Source organism: Pieris brassicae, chromosome 9, assembly GCF_905147105.1.
Source record: "Pieris brassicae chromosome 9, ilPieBrab1.1, whole genome shotgun sequence".
NCBI classification, from domain to species: domain Eukaryota; kingdom Metazoa; phylum Arthropoda; class Insecta; order Lepidoptera; family Pieridae; genus Pieris; species Pieris brassicae.
This window is the reverse complement of record NC_059673.1, coordinates 10,550,291-10,576,269: the sequence shown is the minus strand read 5'-3', so window position 1 is coordinate 10,576,269 and position 25,979 is coordinate 10,550,291. Positions and strand designations below refer to the sequence as shown.

General features: G+C 31.7%; 1 protein-coding gene across 1 annotated transcript; it reads right to left on the bottom strand.

Moving 5' to 3' along the window:
• Positions 1-222: 222 nt before the first annotated feature.
• On the bottom strand, positions 223-25,979 carry LOC123714707. Its single transcript, XM_045669105.1, has 3 exons — positions 25,910-25,979; positions 18,919-19,394; positions 223-2,000 (listed from the first exon to the last, which is right to left on the bottom strand). The coding sequence occupies exon 3, from the start codon at positions 1,979-1,981 to the stop codon at positions 290-292; it is 1,692 nt and encodes a 563-aa protein (XP_045525061.1). The 5' UTR covers positions 1,982-2,000; positions 18,919-19,394; positions 25,910-25,979; the 3' UTR covers positions 223-289.

The following is a 25,979-nucleotide window of genomic DNA, read 5'->3' as shown; positions in this document are numbered from 1 at the left end:
TAATTATAATCACACAATATGTTTTGAAGATTTACGAATATCTTATAGACAAGATAATTTCTAATAATTAAATTTAAAGGTTAAATAATATGTACATAAAGAAAGTACTAAAAGTAACGGTAACAACATTTAACAATAAAACGAGTATTTTTTATTACGATTGCCGTCAGTCACTTTTTTAATGAAAATAATTATATTCTTTAGAAAAACTAAACGGGTATCGTAATTTATTATTTTTTTAAAAAATATTTTATATTATTGTCCTATTTCTAACTCCTAATTGTTGTCATTATTTTTTGTAGTAGGTTATAATGTTTCTTTTTTTCCTTTTAACACTTTGTTTCCTATTATTTAGTATTTCTGTAACAGTAGTCATCCATTGTTTAAGTTTACTAAACCAAGTCTGTCTATTACGAGTTACATTACTTTGTATATTTAGATTTTTGGATCTAGAAAGTATACGACGTTGCTTCCAGTTATTATAAGCAGCGTTTGAGTTCCACGTCTCATAATTATCAATCCACCGGCTTTGAGGGGCATAGAAGCCTATATCTGGAGCTTTTCTCGCATAAGTTAACACCCATGGAGCGAATAACGCAGCAACCCCATAAGTACTAGCAACTAAAAGAAGTACAGGGGTCAGTATAAAGGAAAGAGCAGGAAAACTAAGAGGATTGATTGAAGCTAGCCAACTGAAAGCACTTATTGCAGGGCGAAAGAAACTTATTATAGAAGACAAACCAAATACATCGTCTTCGTCATCTTTTGTTGGACGAGATAACGCAGATACAGGAGAACTCTGTTGTGCAAAGTTTGCAGATTCAGCAGATTCTGCTTGTATAGCATCATTAGCTGCATTATAATTCGATAACTCTAGACTCTCAATAGCAGCACTTTCATCTTCTTCGTTTTCGTCAGAATAATTATTTGAAGATTCTTCACTTTCAGAGTTACCATCTGGTAATCCAAATATATCAGTTAATGTGCTATCAGTATCTTCTTCTGATTCTACAACAACGTTCTTGTTCACAACGTTTGTATTAACAGCGATATTTAAATCAGGACAAGCTTCTTTGCCCTGGCCCTGGAAAGTGTTGTTAAGTGTAAGGAATATTGTTGGACAGTCATCAGAAATTGCAGCATATTCTTCAGGTCTTATCACTATTCTATCCGTGTAACCTGTGGTTGGAGGAAAAGTTGTAACTTCAAAGATATTGGGATAATTTGGGTAACTATTGTAAGGGGGTTTAGTATACTTTATAGGTTTTACAGTGCTTGGTTTTTTTGTATTGTGAAAGCGATCATGCCACGATGGTGGATAGCCGACATTTGTTATAATAGGAGTAGGTGTGGGTTTACTATATATAAATGATGGTCGAGTTGGAGAAGCGTATGGATGCTTATCAATAACTTGAAAGTTACTAGAATAAATATGGGTTTCTTCAGAGTATTGCGAATGAGGATAGTTATTTTGTGAGTATCGTTTATCTGATATGCGTGTATTTATATCATTATTAATTTCTGTACTTGTATAATAATTGTGGAATATGCTATCCGACTTAATATCTTCATCTTCTCGAGAAAACTCTAAATTATCATCTTTTACATTATCAGTCCATTTTGTTATAACTTTTTTAATTACTGGTTTAATTTTTCTTGGAGTGGTGGGATTTTGTTCTGTTTTAAATGACTTACGTAATAATCTATTTATTCTATTGGTTTGGTTACCCCCTGGAAATTGATCTATAAGAAAAGATGCTATGTACTGTAAAAAACTCGTATTGTAAAAATTACCTGATTTATGTACCCTATCTAATGATCTAGAACTATCAACCCTAAATCTATACCTTAACGGTGACTCTGTCGTCTCAGCATAACTAATTGAAGTGGTTAATGATTCTTGAGGTCGCGAAAACACAAACGGACACAGAAATACAACTAAAACTAAAGTTCTCTTAAAATCACTTTTTCGTCGCGTCATTGTTGACACCGCGCAATACCTGGAACAAAGAAAAAAAATATAAGTCGATGTTTTGATTCCACTTACATTACATAAATACATATAATAATGATAAGACGTAGTATCAAGTCTTCAAAATTATTATAATTTCGAAACATATTAATCTGTTAAGGCCTTGCAACGTAAAACGAATTTAATTATTTTGTACGAATAGTTGGGCTTCAAAGCTTTAGTTTGATGTCTTATTGTTACAAAAAGTATATGCATTTCACATCCAACAGTGGTGAACTCGAGAATGAACTGTTGATAATAAGAAGAAAACCGGAATAACCATCAAAAACCTGCTTTCGTACAAATACCTTTACCGTTACGTGTTAATAAAATAACAAGCTGTGAGATTCCTAATGAAAAATGTAAATATGGGAAAACACCTCCTTTATACATTTATCTATATAAACCACACTTGAGAAAAAAATTAAATTTCTTTTGGTCTCATATTGGCATATTAATTTTTATGTAAATTATAAATACACTAGTTCCACAGTTTAATGACACCCAGAGATCCAAGGTAGAAATAAAAACGCTTAGCTCGGAGTCAAGACTTAATCCAAATGATGATCCTTTATAATAATTTAATTTTTAAAATACTGTAATAAAAATCTACTTGACTTGTGTTTATAAATCTGTAAAACAAACAACAAAAAATAAGCAGGTGCTAATTTTCGAACTCTCAGTTTTAACACACACATTCCTGTGGTTATATTTTCTTACAAAGAAATTCCCACTGATTCACGTACTTTCTTTGTCACGATAACTTTGTATTTTATCTGCATATTTTTCTACGTGCAATAATAAATTCCTCTGTTTTTGTATTTCAATACGTTTTCTCATTTTACTATTACCAAGAAATTAATAAATAATGTGAAATAATATGAAAAAGTTTTGTCTATAATAATATTTTCAAGAGGAAATATTTGTATACTGTACGGTTAGACTTTTAGACGGAATTTGATGCGGTTTTCATTAGTATGTAGTTATTCTAAAGTACGGTACAAACTCTATAAAATACTACCGCTATCTAAATATACTATCTAGTATTTTATATAACTGTTTGCGATGCACAAGGCAGTGCAATTGTAAATACCGACCCCAAGGGTAATTTTCTGTTGATGGTTGGTGGTTACACATACTCTCAACATAGAAACATGTATGGTTTTTTTCGTCCTCTAAGAGGAAAGGATATAAGGCTCATTATTTTGGTGATAGTAGTGAGTAGATAGTGTAGATAGAGAGATAGAGTAGTAGATAGTGGTCAAGGGTAAAGCTATGCACATCCTTCGCCAAGGCACTGTTGCCGAAATGGGGAAATCTCTGGATCTTCTACCGCATTTACCATGGAGAGTGTTCAGAGGAGTGGTTCGGAATAATACCAGCAGCTGGGTTTCATCATCGGACGTCAAGAAAGAATACAAAATACTATCCGTATCACCTCGACGTCCGTCCTTCAATAACTGAGCGTTTCTAAAGGTTTTTCCGCACACCACCACCATGTGGAACCAGCTCCTCACTTCAGTTAGTGGTTTCTTATTGTGGTGACTTAGGGTCCTTCAAGAAAAGATTGTACCAATTCTTATAAGGTTGGCAATGCACTTGCGAGCCTTCGGACAATGTGAGTGTCTTTGGGCGGCGGTATCACTTAACATCAGGTGAGCCTCCTGCCCCGTTTAAAATTACAAAAAATATTTTATGATAAGTCTAAATAATATAGACAGACATGCTTATGATTATTTTAATAATTATTTTTAAGATATTTAATTAAGAGTTCATTCAAATTTCTTTTGTTTAATAGTTGTACGTTACTTATAAAACATTTTACTAGACTTATAATAATAATTAAAATATATATTTCTTCTCGATTCTTTGCAGGTGAAATATAAATGATATTACTTATTTTCTATAAAGTTAATGTCAATTAGCGCGACGTCATTATAGGTGAATGCCCTCTCGGCCATGACACAGAACTTGGTAAACACCGCATTACTGACCTAGATTGCAACCCGTTTACTTTTCCGTTACTTTAAATCCTTATGGACCTCAATACTTATATTTTGGAGTTATTTTGAATTCTTCATTACAAACGGTAATTAGGTTCCTTTGTTAGCTATAATTGTATACGCATTAAACGACGGATTATAATCCATACATTTGAATATCGGTAAAATTTATTGCAATTGACTTCGTTGTTTAGATTATTTTAATAAGATATTTTTTTTATTTTAATTGAATTAGACTTGCCTCCGTCAATGTTAAAGCCATGTTGGAACCAACAGGCACTGCTAGACAATGGGCCAGATGGGGTGCTTATCCCTTGAAGGATGGGACGGGCTTTCGTATGGGATGCTACTTGTCCGTCTCACCTCTCTCGGACAAGCAAAAGAGTTGGCGCGAACGCAGAGCGAGTGAAATATAAAAGTGTCCTTCGACTTTAATTTTGTTACCTTCGTAACAAACTTTCGTGTAAGTAGAGATTTTTGCCGTGGGGATCAAGTTCAAAAGCGCTAATTAAAAATTTATGTTGGCGCCTGGTAGATAGTACCAGTGACCCCAGAGCTGGTGATTTCCTCGCTCAACGAATAAGTATCGAAATACAGCGAAGCAATGCTGCCAGCGTTAAAGAAAAACTGACACAGAAACCAAACTTTTTAAATTTGTTTTAATTTTCTATTTATTCATTTTTTATAATTATTATTATAGGTTAAGAAAATTGTAAATACTGTATATTTGAGTGTTGGAGTTAAAGATATCAAAGTTTCATTAAACAATGTAAAAAATTCAATAAAGCTCATGTAATAATTTATTATTTACTATGCGATAGCTAATAGAACGTCGGAACCGTTCGATAATCTATATAAATATTCTTAACTGTAACAAAGAAACCGCTAGTAACGAAGAAAACAAAAAAGCGGACTGATCTTAACTTACATCATTGTGCTTCAGCGTTATATACTTTTTATAAATATGGTGAATGAATGATTGTAAATAAATTTAATTTTAATATAAAATAAATAGTATTTGTTTGAATATTTGATAAATTATTTCCTTCATACAATTTACAATTGAACATGAAGGCCGACAACGCTTCTTCCAGTCGCGCCATTTATTTCGAGTAAGCTTCCCGGTTGTCCACGGTTTTATAAAATAATATAATTAAATACATGCCCTTTGATTATGAAACTTTGGTCATATAGAATGTATTATAATAATTTAACAGCTATGGCATGTGGCATCCCTTTCGGTCATTATGCTGTTTATCATACGGACACGAAACCATTTTTTTGAAGTAATCAAACCTCCTCCGAGCTATACACTAACAGCTGAGTATTTGTAGCATACAATTCTGTGAACAGCCCCTATGGTATCTGATACAATTAACCTTTCGAAAGTTTCTTTGTTAAGGCCAAGAACAGAGTTCAAATAAGGATGTCACACAATAAAAAGAAGCCTCATTAGCCTACTTTACTTTTCCTCAACGGTAATTTGGTATTCGAATTTGAATATTCACCCATCATTTAAAAGAGATTTCTTCTAAGTGGTCACATTTAAACGGTTTTTCCTTTTATTTTTCTTTAAGTAGTTTGTGGTGCATATTCATGGTGATAGGTGGTGTTATTTCAGTACAATAGTAGACACTAATTAGACAACAATCATCATGAACACATTTTCGCAAGAATTGCTGAAAACTACTATAGTTGTTCTTACGTAAATAATGTAATATATTCCTGTTTAACTCCGCAAAAGAAGTTTGATTTAAATTTTAATGACTTACTAGAGATAGAATCATATGTTTTTGTCATATGACATGATATTTTTAAAGTTATAAACAAAAAACAACTCCACCAGAGTTGTTTTCTATCTATCGGTATTGTTAGAGTCACTGTTAGGTTTACTAACAAAATGGATCTCATTAAAGTTCTACTTTTTTTTGTAAATAACGCAGCTGAACTAAAAAGTATATGGTTTCATATTGTTAAATAATGATCACGTTAAATTAGAAAAGTCAGAATGACTGGGAACCCTCCACATAGGAATAATAGGGTTTGGAAAAATTTCATATACATTCTCAAGAACATTAAACTTAAAACGCCAGTAGTATTTAATAATATCAATCAGACAACCTCATAAGACTCCGGTTAAATTATATATATGTATATATTTAAGACTATATAATTAGGGTGAGTACATATGCTCAAAAACCTAAGAATCAACGACTCTTTCTCCGTTGATAAAACTATAAGTTAACCTATCGGTCCCGCAGGCCAGAGTATTATGTTAATCACATAACAGAGCTGCGTGTATCGGAATGCGTTCTTGTTTCCACTCCATCACATACAGGTTTTCCAACATCGTATACGGGGTGATGTTTTATGTCAATTTTAATATTGGTTTATTCGTGCGAACAAAACACAAACGTTGACGCAGCGAATACGTTATATCCTAAACAACTTGGTATTAATGTGTGTAAAATAATTGTCACGTGTTCCGCTATGACCACTACCATTTCCTTCAATTAGAAGAAGGAACAATCATTGCTTTGCAAAGTTATGGAGTTATTGCGTCTGCTGATGTTGAATCTGACACAGGACAATTCACGTCTCGCGAGACTGACAGCAAACCTCCAGTAATGGAGAGGCACCAAAATAGAAGATATTAAACTAAAATTCGAATATCATCTTCGGTCTAATACTATAAAAATTTAATTTAATTTAAAAACATCCAAATCCAATAAAAAAATCTTATTTACAGTTTTCAGTCAGCATGTTTCATTTAATATTTATGTTCTACAAAATTTTCATTTTGTCGCAACTTCCGCTACGCGCTAGACTTAACAAACAACCATATAATTTTAACGCAACGTATAGCTAAGTGACAGCTGCATTATTTCCTCGAAGAACTACAATTTACCACAAGTTACCATTAAACGTTGCCATCGCTCGGCTGTGACCGTTATTGTTATATAATGACTGTTATAAGACATGTTTCATGAATCTTTTTATCCATATATGGTTCCATCTATATTTTCTGGCCTAATTATGTTGTTATAAGATACACTTATAATATAAATAAACATATTTTCTTGATTATTTAACTTCGGGCCAGTGCAACACTAAACAAACATCGCTGGCCATGCTGTTGGTGTGTCACTGGACCGTGGACGCCCCATGGCATCCAGGTACGAACGAGAGCAGAAAATAAACATGGCTCTGATAAAAGCAATGTTCCAGTTAATGACACACCCCAAAACTGTACCTAAAGGATTTATCCGGACGGATAGTTCAGCGTCTTTAAAATAAATGAAAATGTAACAGTTTTGTTTTGCAGCCACCAGATGGTTCGGCATCCCATGAAATATATATAGCACCAGCAAATTAAAGTACATATATGTCTATACCAACGTCTATTCCTTAAGAGTAAGACAGAAAAGTGCCAAAAATGACTAAATTGAAATAACGTAAACTTCCTATATCTAATGTTTATAAGTCCGATATACATTTAATTTGAGCATTTGAGAATTATGAGTACCTACTGCTAGATATTATATTAAATGTTAATTACAATACATTTGTATTATTAATTTTTTATATAAAAATATATCTTTATATTAAGTATCTCAAGTCATATTTTTGCATCTCACTGATATATTTTCATACATAGAACATGAGCAGTAAAGCCTTCCAACATTGGCTTAATTATTTTTCACCGATAGAAACCAGGATTCAGGATTTTACGTCTCAACAGTTATATTCCCAAAAATATTTATATAATTTGTCATCATAGTTATTTCTTCCCTTTCAACTTCCTAGTCAATGTTGAAGAGAATTAAGCATTCCATATTTCTTTTATTTTTAATCTTCCGTCAATATATTAAAGTAGTTCTGTTTCAACGTGTCCTTTTTTATTCTTATAAAAGTAAAATATTTTATTTAAATTACATCTAGTTTTCTCGAATAAAAGTCAGCTACTAAACTCTTAATAACTTTATGTTCTCACGGTCTCTTTGTTAAATTTGTCACTGGGGAATAATTTGTAATTTTCATGTGATTCTGATCCCGAAGGTTCGGCACCTGCTGTGCACCAATGGAATTTCTGCGTGTGCGCATTTTTCTACAGGTTCGTACCTTGAAGGTAAACATCGATACGAAACCAGCATGTCTCAAATAAAAATGATTGAAGAAACTTATAAAATACCTCATGGTTCCTATTTTAAATAAATAAGAGAAATAACAAAGCCATTCTAATAAAGGATACCAGATATTTTAAGATACATTAAATATATCTATTTGCTGGTAATATGTTTTATGATCTGAAGCTAAATAGTTTGTATTATACCAAGGAATTTGAAAGAGTTGGGTTTACCTTGTTTTGTATGAAGTAGGGGTTAAAGCGACAATAAGTCAGGCCATTTAATTAAACTCTTAGCAGTTTAATTAAGTAATCATTACTCTTAGCAATTAATGATTTCTCTGAAACAAATAAAGTCAGAACTAATGGAATAGATTTGTATTCTATGATTGTTGTGCTACATTATCCCTAAGTTCCGTATGCAATATGTAGGTCTGGTATATATATTTATTAATAATAATAATGTATGGTTTAATTGCAAAGAAAGTGGTACTTTCATTGTGATTAATTATAAAAATCACTGCACAGTCAAATAAAATAGGCATGCAAATGTGTCAATTATCATGTCATAATAATCACAGTTAATAATAAATGTTATCAAACATCATGGTCTAAATGCTCTCCCACACTATAAAGGTACCTTGCCTTTTATTTTAGATGACTGATCTGAAATTATTGTAATTCATGTCAATCTTTTCTCTTTTACTTCTCCTTTTTTAATTATTTTCACTCTTTATATATATTTAATTGCTTTGCTTTATTCCATTAGTTTTGTCTAAATAACTATAAGATGTCTGTTGTCATGCACTTCTTACATTCATCTAGTTTATTTTATCATATTGATTTCCTGGATAAAAGGCCAACAGTCGCCCTCTTATTTTTAATTATTTTAATTGTACTATATCTCTGTAAACTTGCGAGGTGTTAATGAGTAAATAAAGGCAAGGCAAAACTAAAAACGTTGTTATAGAACCTTATATGTAATAATTAATTTAAAGAGTCCGATTAATATCTTAGATTATATTCAAGGGGGCTTTAACACATGAAATCTATGACAAATGCTCTCTTCAAACTCGAAATCGAGTCTATACAATTGTTGTTCTATTGTTTTAAAATCAAAGGTCAGGCAATAGTCCCGTTAAGCGTGACGAGCGAACGATACAGGAATTTAGCACGAGTTTGTATTGAGGTTTATAATTTCTTTCTTATAGTAAAAGTTAATAAAAAGAATATAACAAAATTAAAACACCAAATTTAAACGGAACCAACTATATACTCGGAGAAAAACTAAATTCCCTGAAAAGGAATAATATGTACCCTAACTTAACACGCTGAGTTTAAACAAATCAAAACAACAAATATTTCTGTTTGTTGTTTTGATTTGACTTGCACTTGTCACGAAAAAAAACTAGATTCACCCAGCTCCTAAATGAGTCTAATTGTATAACTTTTAACTAAAATGTTAATTTGTTTCTTTTCTTTAGAGTAAAAACTTTTCAAAGAGAGACGAAATATTACTTCACTTAAAATAGTGCCATTAGATTGTAATTATTATGATTATTAACAAGCATCTAAGCTGGGTTTCATATCAAACACAAAGAAACTTTCTGAAAAAAAATATCTTCGTTAAGTCAATGTTTTATAGTCAACGTCAAACAGATGTCAAAGGCCTGAAGCAAAATATTGAATATGTGGTCCGTATCTATGCTCAATTTAATGATAGCAATCGATGATATAAATAAAGAATAATAATCAGATATTAAAATGAATTATGTGACTATGGAGACTCTTGACCTATAATGAATTAAAATAACAATACAAATTATAAATTTTTTATCCACTTTAGCCAATGGTAATTCAAATTTGTAATGCACAGTTGAAATTGTTAAATCCACCTCAATTATACACGTTATAATATAGACCATATCATATGATCCAAAGTAACATTGAATATCAGTTACGGAGCGAAAGTGACCTTAATTTCTCGAACTATCGGGAAATACTGCACCGATGGACATCGGAATTAATACTTTCACCTGCGTTTTATTAATATTGTATTGAGTATAACCTAATTTAAGATAAAGGAAACCGATATAAGAAAAAATACGCCTTCCTTATTCAAAATTCAAATTGTTTGTTTATAATTTTACGAAATTTGTATTATATTTTTTTGGTAGTTACCAAGATGTATATGATTTGATGTAATGTATCTTTCAAGAAACTTGTAAAATAATCAAGCAATAATAATAGGATATAGCTTTGCATTTACATCTTACTACATTTTTAGAAACTTTAAACCTATTTTAAGTTGTAAATATTTCTCGGCATCTTATAACTATGATAAATATATATGATTTACTTATCATTTGTAATGACCGAGTTTTTTATTACCAGATGTTTGCTCGTTATGCGCACATAGCGGTAGATTATAGATTATATATGTTTTTTTTAATGTAATAAAAATTCAGCTTTTCTTAATCAACTTCGTAATAATATACCCGTTTATTATTGTAATATGGTTGTTACATTATTGTTTATTAATTATTATATATAATTATCACTTTCTTAATGTAGCGAAATAGAAGTGTATAAATATATTTTAATGTAATTATTTTTATACGATACTATAAGTTATAATTATATATTTTCTAGTTACACCTAAGTTGCAGTAATATTTCTATTATTTTATAATTTAATAGATTGAATAGATGTTATGATTTCAGATAGAAGATCTAAATTAAATATTAAAGGTAAAAATAATATTTTTTGGTTAATTATACAATATTTAACGTAAAGTAAAGAACCAACCCAAAAAGTAAAGAATTTTATTTGGATTATATATCAATCATGCCTTTGTCATTAATTATCAGGATATACATAAAATGATGTATTAATTATATTATTACTAAATTTTAATAAAAAACTAATAGTTGAAAATTCTCAAGTTATAATCGCCTACATAAATATAATAAAATAGCGAATATTCCCATAGGAGAAGATCCCGTTACTCACCGTTAAAATCGTTCACAACACACACGCGTCAACAACTGAGCCTACAGACAAACTGATCGTCCAACGAACATTTACCAACGGTATGTTGTACTACTTCTTGTATAACGCATACTTAGCTAGACTTAAGGTAACTTTGTTTAAGGTAACTTGGTTAACTTTGTTTATCGAACATCATTTAGTTATACAGCCTGTAGGTAACACTTATTACACAAAAAAATCATACATTTTATAAGGATCACGAAAATTATGAGGTAAAGTTATTATAACAGTCATGTACTGCTATGTAAGAACATATAAGAAGTACAATGGTGCCCTACATAAATCAGTTCTTAACTAATCTGACATTAAGTCTCAGATTCAGAGTGGACACCGTAGCTAAGCATATTAGTAAGTTGCACCAATCTTTAGACCTTTCAAGACCTAGAAATCATCGCTACGAATTAGGACGATTACGTGTACGATTACGATACGTTTTTAGCCACTGGAACCGTTGGGCCAGCGAGTTAGACTAAACTAGTCGTGGATCTTCCCTTTAGGTCAGAGGACTCCACTCCACCAGCCTTCTTTAACATTCGACATCAAGAACGGACGAATGAAGAATGAATGTTTCAACATAATCTATTTACATTTTTGAATGGCCAAATTTTGGCTAAAAATACAATCAAGTTATATAAACAAGAGATTTTATAAGAAAATTTTCGGAAAGTAAGGTCAATGACAAAATATGCATATAAAAATATAATTTACCAGGCAAATTCTTAAATTTTCATGAATACGATGTGATGTGATTAACAAATATTACGCTTATATTAGTCGGCAAATATATATTGTATAGTAATAACTGCAATATATTTCATTACAAGTGCGGAAAGCCTGTCATTGCAAAGAGTTCTGACAATTGTCTACACCAGCCGAGGCCCAGGCGAAGGTGAGGGTTGACAGTCGGAACAAGTTGCAATGACAGTTCCGCACGTGTACTGAACAACTATTTTTAATACAGTTGCGAAAAAATTAAGGAATTTAATAAAACTATCTCTCTAAATTCTCTAAACTCACTCACCTAGATATGTCTCCGAAGCATTTTGTGCAATTATACAGAGTTCTGTTGGTGTTAATCCAAATAAAATAATGCATAAGCAGATGTTTTTTTTTCTTCTCCCATTCGGGGTACGCAAAGGGAACACATACAGCCAAGTACAGTATATTTTTTTTATTGATATGAAATGAAATGAAATGAAACCTAACCTAACTCATTGAATCAATTCATTAAATCTGATATTGAAACAAATTAGTAGCTTCTTTTTAGAGTATTTGCATGAATCATAACAACTTTTATGAATATTTTGGAGTAAAAACTTCGTAGTTGGTTTTTTTCTTTTTAATAGATATTGTTTTGACAGTTGGCAAAGAGAACGCGCGAGTGCGGAAAAGATAAAGAAAAAGCACGAGTGTGTAATAGCCCACATCCCAAACACTATACGTCCCTGCAATACGCCACTTTTTGAGTAACTGTAGTAAAAAATATGTTTAATTAATTAAAGATTAAAATACGCACAAAAGTACATTTTTGAATATTATTACGACATCTTGTGATAGTTAAACGAACTATGACAATGCTTGTCTTCAGCTGGTGTTCAATTTCACATTAGTGTTGATACCGAAGTAGAGATGGCGCTCTGAGCAAATAATAATTTGTTCAAAGTGCCAGTGTTGTACAATTTTTTTAATTTACTTCGATCTTAAATTTGATTATTTGGTTTTAAAAATATTTTATTACTTTTTGTGTTCTTGTTTCATTATGATTATTTCGTTTTTTTTTACGCGCACAGAAAATGCTTCTATGAAGTGTCTTACCAAGTGTTGTGCTAGTTGGCGCTTCACTATTCTTTAAGTTTCTAATGGACATGGCGTTGATATTCGTAGATTTTTACTAAATTTTAGTGAATATTATTTTTTTGTGAAAATTTTAATTTTTTCTGACATACTATTTATAGAGTATCTAGAAATGTATTTCTTCTCTTCAGTTGTTCCTTATATTGTAAGAGTTGAAAGTTAAATTATATTAAGTTTAGCATTACGACTATAAATTTTGGCTATTAAATTTAAGAAACAGTGTGACTTAGTGACAAGTACTTGGATTATTAAAATCTTCCTAGGTTCAATCGGTGCAATATAAATTATTTAGTGGTATTTCAGTGTGGTCTCTCGCTGAACAATGAAACGAGTATATTGTAATTAATTTCGGTATATATTCGTTAAACCATTTTTATTTAAATGTCATGTCTGGCTGCAGAAACATGAGCCGAGGGACTGGACATGTATAATTTGCAATCAGTTCCAAAAAATCATCACCATTATAGTGCTACACCAACTCGGATTCCAACCAAAAAAAAAAACAATGCCTCGTTTTTATAACGTTAACAACGACTGGATTCCTAGTAATTTTATTTGGGTCTATTAAAATAATCAATAATTTATCATCATAATTACAACCGTACAGATTAGATCAGTAGACGTAATCTGTGACTCGATTTGCCTCGCTTTCGTACTAACCGTGAGCCGGTGACAATTTCATGGTCTATTGAGAGAAAATACATGTTACATGCAACCATTATTTTTGGTTTTTAAGTCCCGTAAAACGTAAACATGGGGCCGATTGTAATGATAAATAGGTTAAATTGCTAAAAAATTAGGCAAATGAATACTTTTTTTGCCTACACATGTTTGGGAAACAAAGAAGGATGTGTTCCGAAAATGATGTAATATAGGATATAGACAATCGAGCCTACGGGACAACCAGATAGGCAGTTCCAGCAGCTCATGCACACACGTGCTATTGGGTACGTTGGAGCCCCTTGATGGAGGAGTAGGCTTTTTTGTGTTGCAGAATGAATGCCTTTGGAAAGAAATTCACTTGGAGCCGATTCCACTAAAATTTGCGCAAGTTTTGAATCGGAGGGCAATCATTTAATAGGAACTTCACCTTTTTTTGTCTATTTACTTTTGACGGTTCATTAGCGGTTACCATGTTTGACTCGAGACCACGAGTTCTCAAATCGGTTGCCAAAATATTTATTATGTATGTTCTTTTATAACAAAATTATCATTATTAAAAGTTAGGCAAGTTGAAACACTGAAAAATAAGTACATGAAGCTATCGAACCTTTATACGTACTGCTGTTTTCATCGGGGTTATGAGAGCTAAACTTAGAGACAATTGGTACGGACACACCTGTCTCTTGCGACAATAGCCAGTGTCAAAACTGATTTTACATGTGCCTTAGAATACGTATATGTATGTTTTATATGAATAAAATGTCTTAAATTAATTTAAAAGAACAACAACTGTATGAAATTATAAATAACAATGACATAATGATTTCACTTTCATCACTTTCTTTGTGGCTATTTATATCTTTTGTTTTCTTGTTTATTTAAGGGCTTCATGGTTCAATAATATTGAATTTTGTTGATAAAGCATCACAAATCGGCCAATAGTCTTATATAATATACCACGACTGGCTTCCTCGCAGCTTCGTCTGCGTTTTCGTATATTTTGATAAGGTTCTTTATGATATCTACAACTACGCTATATTTCAAAATTTCTCCAAACATTCCGCAGGTACCACACTAACCATTGGTAAAAACCCTAAAACTAGTAAAACTAGTATTGTCTTTGGTCAACATAGCTTTCACACATTGAAAGAAAACAATTTTTTTACCGGACTAAAGCTATTTGTATTATTATAAACTTATAATTATTTTACATAAATTTAAATTTATGTAAAATAAGTTTTACAGCGTGCGTGGTCACGGTGACCACGCTGTAAAGCACGCGAAACGTCGGAAAAATTTAAATTTAAAATTATGTAAAATTATTATAAGTTTATAATACAAAAAGCTTTAATCCGGTTAAAAAATTGTTTTCTTTCAACCCTGAAACTGTTGGTAGTTCTTGAGTTTATTATGTTCATGTATATAGACCCGGGACTTCTATGTAGCATTTTATTCTTATATTATAAGAATAAAATGCTAGGCTGAAGTAAAAATTTCAATGAAAAAATAAATAAAAAGTTGGTCTTTTTAAACGTGAAAATAAAATAAATAATTGTATTATGACCTTTTTTATTCAAATAGTCTATAACTTTATACAGTATAAAACATAGCCTTCTGCCCAGCAGGACGTCGAACCAATTTATAACCAATGATAATATGTTTAAATTAAAAAAAGTTGTACATGTATAAGCAAGCCTTTCAGAAACCATGGAATGTTATTACCAAAATCATCCACCAACCAAAATAGATTTCAGCTGTTATTCTAGTACTATTTATTCCTATAAGTAATTCCTAAAAGAACGGAAATTCAAAGAAAACACATTATATGGGTCCTGGCAAACGTTTGTATGTACACTCACTTTGTGGGAATGTTGTCCCATCGGGTTCATATTGATAGTAAATGGAGAGAGTGTACCAACAGATTTTTGATTTGAATTAACTGTAAATGTTTTGTTGGAAATAAATGAAATGAAATATCTAGGAATAGTTGTACGTGTGTTTAGTATTTCAATACATTATAAAAAATAAATCAATGGCGCTACAACCTTTTTAGGTCTAGGCTTCAGATTTCTGTAACTGTTTCATGATCATTTGTTAATCGAATAGGCAAGTAGGTGATCAGCCTTCTGTGCCTGACGCACGCCGTCGACTTTTTGGGTCTAAGGCAAGCCGGTTTCCCCACGATGTTTTCCTTCACCGCTCGAGCTAATGTTTAATACGCACATAGAAAGAAAATCCATCAGTGCACATCCGGGGATCGAACCTACGACATCAGGGATGAGAGTCGCACGCTGAAGCCACTAGGCCAACACTGCTCTTCTTCAACACATTATAGCTGGCCTGAAATGCTGCCCTTACGAGTTCCTAACATACTTGCACATATACAATTATTCTTGTTTTGTCACTGTAAAGCATTATTTAATATGCTCATTAAGCAAAATTTAGTTGACAGAGATTTTATTTAAATCTAAACCAGATTAAACGATTTAAAGTTAATTCTGCCTCTTTGCGTTACAGACCTATCTTTTGACAATACGTGGGTTACACTGAAAATGATTAGAACTGGCCAGTTAGAAACATTGCTAATGAAAACTTTTTTGAATTTCAATTGTATTTGGTAACCTAATGTAGTATTATTTGTCGTTTGTTTTTGTGAATTGGTGGCAAATCTAAAACTCTTGTTGCACAGTAAAAATGAACCTAACGCGAGAAAATTTTCGATCGATGATTTATTATGACGTTCGTTATGGGCTTACTCAACAACAAAGCTATGATAGGCTGCGATTAGCATTACTAAATGAAGCCCCATCTCGTGCCACTATTTACTAATTGGTTTAACGAGTTTAAGCGTGGACGTAGCAATCTCAATGATGATCCGCGTGAGGGACGTCCGTTAACAGCGACTACTGAAGATAACATCAGTGCTGTGCGACGCATGATAAAGGGAGATAAGAGAGTGACCTATCAGCAGATACGGGCAAGCCTAGGCATTGGTATGAGTCAAGTTCAAAAAATATTACACGAACATTTAGGCGTCAGGAAGCTTTGTACCAGATGGATTCCCCATACTTTAACTGACGACCAGAAACACCTTCGCATGCACTGGTGTCGCCAAATGTTAGATAAATGCAGAATTCAAGGAATAAAGATGATTGCCTCATTCTTTGGTCTGGAATGTCATTTCACGACAGTTGTGCTAGAAGATGAAAGGACAGTTACTGCAAACTGGTATATCAATCGCTGTTTAGAACTGCTTTGCCTGTTATCTTGGAAAAAATTCGACAGCAGCGCCCTCGAAGTAGGATCCTCCTCCTCATTGGAGGACTGTTGACCATGGCAGGTATCGAGATAATAAGTCATGCGCCATACAGACAGATAAAATTCGAGGTATTCGCTTTACGCTCTTAAAACGAGATGCGGTGAAAGCGTAAAAATGCGTAAAATGCCATAGAAAAGACCCCTAAGGAAGAATGCGCCCCCTGCTTTTCTCAGTGATTTCATCGAATACGACGATATGTAGAGAGGAACGGACATTACTTCGAAAAATAATAAAAGTATTAGCAACTTTCTACATTAAGCCGTTTTTCATTTTCTAAACATTTTCAGTGATACTTAGAGGTATTCGAAGCTTTTGTTTTCATTGATAAATTTTAAATAGCATTGAAAAAATAATTCGTGAAACGTTAACGGATCGAAATAGATAATTTCATTAAGCGCATGAAATATAATTAAAAAACATTTAAAACTATTTGATCTACCAGTATATTAAATCGTTATAAACAGAAAACAAGGTGAGATCGTCATGAGTGGTATGAATGGTGGGAAAAATTTCTAGCCTCAATCATACAAAGCACTATTTTGTGTATTATAACGTCATTTGTAGTAATCACTGCCGTAAAGTAAAATATTCATATGATATTTAATGTACTACACTTACAACTACACACGCAAAGATATAAAAAAAAACAGTAAAAATCTAATATTCAAGGGCTTATTATTTTTATTATTTTCAAGGCAATTCTTGCTAAGAGGATTTATGAGATAAGGATAATACTCTGAGATTTTATAATGTAACGGGAAGAATACACATAAAACACTTTTCACATCTACGTAAACGTCACAAAACGTCTCAAAATATATAATTTCTAAGCCCGTTTGTAATCATTAATCCTTTGGGACCAAGAATATTAGGAAAGATAATATATAACAGTTAAATTAATAGCGCTTTATTAATATACTTGCGAACCCGAAAGACATTGTCCTGTCCACATGTACAAAATATCTAATAATGTAATTTTTTTTTTCATTCTTGACTCCACTTGAACACACACAAAAAAAATCATCAAAATTGATTGATTGGCCGATTTGTAAATCTAAACGATCCATGGCGTCACCCAAACTCGTACGCTTAAGAGGAGTTCAGTGACATACACACGTACAGTAGAATTATATATATATATATATATACCTTCTTATGTTATATTGTATTTAAATTCAGTGAAAAACATTTTATTATGTAATCTTTGTCTATACGAAAATTTATCGAAAGCATATTTTTTAATAAGTAATAATTTTAATAATCGTGATAGCATTATATAACAGTACCTATGTAATTAAACCGTATCAAAGCGTCATTGAACGAAAGATAGTTATTTACGATAAGTATGGAAGCAAAAAAGGCGGAACGAATTCAAAGACATAATAACTTAATTATGAAGTAGCAAGCCGATACTGATTTTAGTCTCTGTAATGATTCAGACAAATCATTATAAAGGGTATTGGTCAGTGTGATGATGAAAGAGCTATGCGTGTGATTCAAAGCATTATCCAATTCCATTATGTCTGCAATAAACGGATCGACGAAAGAAAACGTCTTTTCAAAGCATCAAACCCCGTTTCTACATAAATTTTATTACGAAAACAACATATATTTCCTTTTATGTAACTATGAATCACTTTGCAAACAAATTTTCATAATATGTACAAGAAGGAATTAGAAACATTTTTGCCTCTGGTGAATATTTCTTATTTTGGGGAGTACAGCCATGCAATGTAAATAGAAATACATTTCATTATATCTATGTTTGATGTAGTAAAACATCGTAAGAGTACGAGGCATGTTCGAACATCGATGACAGTGAAATTATCAATGAAAGACACGCAGAATGGTTTTTGCCATGTTACAAGTTCAAAAAGATTCTATTTCTTACCCGCCATCCACCGGTTGATTGCTCACTTTATTCTTTCTTCATTTCATTTCAAGATGCGTAGATGACCTTTGATATACTCACTGCAATCATCCGCAAATTCTTAACGCTCAATTCACACTTTCAATTGCATATCTATAAATGGGCATTGTTTTTGCTCGTTAATCTTCATTTGGTGTGAGTGCAAATCGTATTACGTAACAGTTCGTTGTTCTTAACATTGTCAGTTTATTGTTTTAATTCACATTGAGTTTTCTCTTCTCGATTTAGATAGATGTTTATCCATTTCTCATATCAATCACTGTTATTTTAAAGTTTCTTCATACTTAATAGTCGGCTTCTTGTATTAATTAAGTTTTTCAATTTCCGGTTCTGTCATTTTTTGGAAAAGTAAAAGCGATGACACACAAGATTTCTTATGGTAGCCGTAGAAACTCCAGCAATTTGTTCAACACGCTGTTCTTAACGACCTCCGGTGTCTGCAATCAAACAATTACATATTATGCTTGTTTTACTTTCAATATATTTTATATCTAGGCTGTATAAAAGTACATATTACGTTAACCAATTCGTTAAAAATAACGTATTGGTAAATGTATGGCATTCTTCAAAAACTTTTAAAGAAGAAAAAGACGTTTATTTGATTAAACCACTCATATATAAAAAAATACAATTACTTTAGTTAAATGGAATCAACTCAGCTTTCAGTTGCTGCCACCAACAACACTGATTTTAAGGGTTTTACGACTCTTGAAGCAACTTTTCAATTATCTTACTTTATAAAATTACGATATATTTACTGTAAAAAAATGTTTAAAAAAGCTTCTGCTCGCAGTAGATTTCGTATATAATTGGAAACTATTTAGCAACCCTTCATCATATATACACTCATTTCATCATACAGGAACCTTTGGTATCTTTGTCGAGTTTATTCTCTATTATAAAACCATTACAGTCACATCGAGCGTTGTTTATTACATTTCAATTCTAATCATTAGTACACTCACTCATGCACTCAGGCGTGTTGAAAACAGTTGAAAAAACAAAAAAATTATTAAAGTATACATATTTTTTTATGGAATTTACTTTTCAGTGTGTTATGGAAGAACTGGGAACACTAACAGGTGTTTTTTTTACTTAAAAGGGTTCCCAAATCTTACAAATTACAATAAATTGTTTTCAAATGAAAAAACACGTTTTTATATTTTTTATTATTAATAATTTATATATTATAAATAACTCTAGAATTAAATTTGTGATTGAAATAATTTAATAGTATTTTTTTAATAAAGGAACCCCTACATACTAGCATATCGGGCACGCAGTCAGTCAGATGTGACCGAGTAGCTAGGTAAGCAGGTGAGTGTCGAAGTCTCCCCTTTCTTAAAAAGGGTCATTATAAACTTAGAGGGTTGGCGTCTCATGCCGGGCCTGGGAGACAACTCCTGAAATATCGTCATGATATTTATGGGCGAGTCGGAGCCCGCTGACCGGCACCTTAGCACGAGATGCTATTAATGTCAGTGTCAGTTATTAATCAAAAGTAATTTACAGGTACTAATATCTGGAATGCGAAGTAATTTATATGGGTAAGGATTAGAATCAAGGTACGAAAAATGTGGCTTAGTTTGTATCAGCGTTACTATATAATATTTCAACCTGACAATAACTTAATAGTGTCTATTTAAAAATGTAAGTTAAAGTGTAAATATAGCCGACCTCGTATTTATATGGTTTTGTTTATATATTAGTTGAGCTTATAAAGGCTCACCATGGAACCAAATTATAACAATGCTACTTTTACCTCTAGGTACCTATGTAAATTTATAGTTATTATTAATGTTGTATGTAAAAACGTTTCCACTATGTAAAAAGAGTTCTTTATATCGGCTTAATGATCGCGACAACTTGAATTTCACTGAATGATGAATAACTAAGGATATTGTTATTGAAAGTATAAATAATTGTTACCGGTACATGCAAGTATATAACTTTAACTAAATAATTTCAATTCACATAGTTTACACGCTATCTTTCTTTATAATCGAATTTTGGAATTTGAACACACCAATACATTTTGACTACGGAGAGCTTTTGGTTTTGCGCCTGTCCCATGATATTTCGGACCATTGGAGTGTGTGTTTTATGGAATTCAGAATTTCCTCGTTTCAGCTCATAGACTTCGGCATTGTAATTCTACAATGCCCAATATATTAATATCAAATCGCAATCGCTAAGGCATAAGAAGACCCGCCAAAACAGTCACTAACTTTAAAGCTACAATTCCTCTTATTAAAAGTTATTTTATCAATTTAGTTGAACGCGCAGCACGAGAGCGATCTAGGACGGGTTTCCATTGAAAATTTTGCTGTCCATTTCTTGACGAACTCTTTATCATACTTTACAATTACTCATGGACATAATCACAGTGAGTAAAACCGCAGGGCACAACTAGTTATATTGTTAATGTATTCCGTACACACTTTCGTTTAACTTTCTTAATACCAAATCGTTTTACATGGCTCGAACATCCAGGACGGGAAATGCACGACTTATTTTTGATTGAGGTCAAATCTCAAATATAATCACGAAGCAACAACTCACGACATTTCTAAATATTTAGTCGATTTGTTGGTTTTGGTTATATGAATTTGATTGAAGTAATTATGTGGGTTTTGCTAATCTTTGAACATATATTAAATAGCTTTTGTGGCAAGAGATGAAAGCTCTAAAGTATTTGAAACTCGAAGTTACGTGATTTTTTCATTTCTATTTTTATAGGTTTTGTAAAGAACCACAAAACGATAGCAAAAATGAAGTTTTTCCAAAAATAACATAAAATAACCTAACTCATATTTTGTTGATAATAAACAGCAACTTTTTATAAAAATTATAAATATAAAGACTGTATTAAATTACTATTACTTTTTATATGATATGGTAAATATTTGATGAAAAGGATCTATATAAATTTTCTTCTCAAACGCCCTCGCAGGTCGCTGAAGACATTCTACATAAGTGGCCCAGGCATATTATCGGCAAGAAGATCGCTCATGTAATTACTATTTCTGGTAGCTTGTTTAGGAAAAATGTCATGCCAAGCAATGACTATTAAGGAGCGTCAGAAGCGGAAATGATTCCCTGATTGGGAATCTAACCCGATACACAATCGAAACTTAACAAAACAGCTACAAGACCGGCCTGTATGCTTCTTACCGCAGTCTATACAATACTACAGCTATAAACAATTATTTATATTTCTTATCTTTATATATCTTCTAAATATCTAAAATATTACAGATTTCAATTTATATTATGTAAAAAATTGTCTTTTACTACTTATTATTTACATTTATTTAGCATTTTATTCGTATGGCTTTCCAACTTTAAGATTTAAACTTTGATAAATATTTTTTTACGATAACGGACTGCTTAATTGGACAATTTCTTATATTTTACCGACACCGTGTTACAAGTTAAGGCAAAAGTATTATTATTACCAATTATACACACTTTTAATTAAACATTGAGATCAATTTCGTGTAATGAAAAAAATGAAAGGTTTTTTTTATCTCTTTACTTTAATTAATCTATCAGCACTCGGTAAGAGACTATAAAAACTAAAGACAAGGTGTAGTACGGTAAAATAAACATTAATTTCATTAAATAATTACTCATTATAAATTCATAAGATTGCTCCAACCAAGCATAAACAATACAATTTTTTCAAATTTATAAAAGAGTTTTTTTATAATATACCGATTATCTTTTCCGTAAATAAAATAAATAGTGCTAAATGTATACAAAAACCAGGATCAACTTTGAAGTACGAATTATTATTTATAACTAAAAACACTGCCATAATATTGATTGATAGCTAAAATGAATTTCCTACACAGAGCTCACGTATGAATGAACGCCGAAATATAATAATAAATCACCGTACATTGTTTTTAATGTAAACAAAAGTACTCAATTGAATTGTTAAACCTTTCGGGGTTTTAATCTCAATTAAAAATAACCCTCTTTTATCGATGGGTTATTAAACAGCATGATCTTTCAACTGCAAGATCACCAATGTGCAACAGATCATGCGCTACAAGTGGAAATGGATAGGCCATGTACTCCGAGGCAATTCCTACCATAACCCCAAGCAGGCGCATGGCTGGATCAAGCAAACCTAGCGTCGTACAGTTGCAGATGGGGCCAAAACGGCTGGAAATACTTGGAGCGAGGCAAACAAGGCTCAAGAACGAACGAGATTTATACTTGCTGTGCCCTCTGCCCCATCACGACATTAAGAGAAGTTTCAACTGGAATATATTCCAGATTGCAATTCATACAAATCTGCAATATGCATAATCTATAAATGTGTAATAGTCCATTGTTATCCCGTGAAAGTGAGTTGTTTCTAGGCCAGACACTGCACCGCATACGAAGTGATTTATGTTATTCCGTCACTTAGAAATGTAAGCAAATCTTGAATCGAAAGTTATGTGCAACAGGTATTAGTTTTCTGGTAACTAGGTTTATAAGAAAATGATATTTAAAATAATGAGATTATTAATATGTTTATTCGGCTTTTGTCTTATTATCAATAATTATTCTTTCTATTTCTATTATTTCTTATCTGTCCTATTATCAAAAGAAATGCATTAGAGCAATTTGTGGAGCAAATTGTCTTGATAGTTGCGTACCTTTGTTTAAGAAGCTGAAAATTTTATCTCTTCCCTGTATTTATATTTTAGAAATGTCCTTATTCGTGCACAGAAACATGTTTTTAAGTCGAATGTAGAAGTTGAAATAAGAAGTAGACATGGGGAGAAACTACACTGATATAGGACAAATCCTTTTTTTGTTTATATATTTGTTTTTATTATTTATAATTAAAATTTTATTTAATTTTAGTTAATTACTTAAAGGTGTAATGGTTTCAGATTCTTAACAGTTTTCTAAACAATAAACTTGGTGATTAAAATGGTATAAAGACCTTCAAAATTAACTAAAAAGTGTGTTCATGAATAAATATTTGACATAAAGTTTTGATTTAGATACCATTAAGTTCCTAGAGGAATTCGTAGCTAAGCCGAATCATCAGAATCAATCCAAAATTTAGGTAATTAAAAAAATGAAGAATCTGGAAAGTTTTGTATGGGTTTCTATCTCATTAATTATCGCTTTGAGAGTTTATTTAATTTAATCATCAATTATTAGTTAAATTAATGATGTCTATTTGACGGTCGATAAAGAATTTACTTCTAAATAAGTGATAAGATGGATGAAGTATAATTTAAGTTATTAAAGCTGGCCCTTCCTTTACAAACAATGAGAAAGTTTTCCATTTCCGTTTTCCCATTCGGTGGTGAAAAGAAAAAAACAGGTTGCATGCAAACCTCGTTAACAAAGATCATAATGAAAGTCATGTTGACCTATAGTGATACTGCAATATCACAGAATGCGGTAAGAGAGTTTTTGCCATGACCATGCTGAGCTGTCAAGCCTACTAAAACCTCAAGGCATTTTGTCTTAGGAATCATTGACCCTCAAATACTAAACAGAAGATTGGGAGGAGACGATATGATGGCTTTTGTTTGACTATTAGTAAGTTTCGTCGTGTTTGCGGCGACGGTGTTTGGCGTATTTGAAACAATGAAGAATTTTATAAGTTCCTTATCGCCGCCAACAACATCCAATTTATATAATGCAACAAGGCTCTAGTGATTGAGACATTTACACCAAATGGCGGACAACGGAAGTCCTTACTGAACTCACAATCTGGTGGCAAGAGAAAACTTGGTAACTAGAAGCAATAGTTGTTGGAAGTTGGACACAAGAAGCACGAAATAGATTGCGATGGCGTAATATACTTGAGAAGGCCCACAAGGGGCTGTATAACCATTGATGATGATGATGATTGTAATTTTTAGTTTAATCAAATCAATATACAATATGGATTTTCGCTTATTACATTCATAACATTATTTAAAGACACATTTTACTTCATTTTTTAATTAAGCTATTTAAAACTACTTTCATAATATCTTGCGAATTTCTTTTGTCACGTATACAGTTAAAAGTCACAGTTAAATAATAACATAATTACGTAAGCGCATAACTTGTCACTGAGATTCTAACAATGTGAATAATCTTTTTAAACGACCTTAAAAAGAGTTTTATATTTATTCAATGATTATACAATTTCCCTACAGTAAAGCTCATGGAAGAGAGTGCACTACAATCTAGCCTATACAATAATTATGACTAATAAGTAATATTATGTTGACTTAATTTTCTACAATACTAGTGAATACTAAGATAATGCTCATTAACATTCATAGTGTTCTATAAAGTTTCGACACTATGTTCGTGTGTTCGATTCATTTTATAATTAATGATAAAGTTTATCAAACGTATTTGTACTTAAAATATTAGTTAATGAATACCTATGCAAACGAGAAATATTATTATTATTTACACTGGACGTAAATCATTTGAGCAGGCGATAACGGCTGCACATGGACATCATCTATGCCAGGTTCCAGTAATTAAAGTTGTTGAAAAAAAAAGTTACAGTGGACGGAAAACTATTCATCTTCTAAATAATTTTCTTTCCTCTATTAATAATTCTGATCTTTTAGTTCTGTATTCTGTTCCAATTTTGTGTATTTTATATTACTCAACATTATTTAAGTAAAATGAGATGCTTGGAAGATAGTATTATATTAATAAGGCATAGTATGTAAACCGGGTCGTCTAAGTATGGCACACGACATAATAACTATCATTATATAGATTTAATCGGACACATAGAAATTCATTTAAAATGACTTTTTTGAACTATTTCCGAATTATATACTAGGCACTATACAAATTCTAAACGCAATAAAATTTGTATATAAACATATAACTTCTAATTAGAGAGCAAACATTTGTTTATTACAATTGATTTCTTAAAAACAATGACATATGACAACAATAATGTTATAATACTTACAAAATTTTTCTCACATTTCACTCCACATTCACTTTTTATAAACATATATATTTAACATAGTAAGCGACCG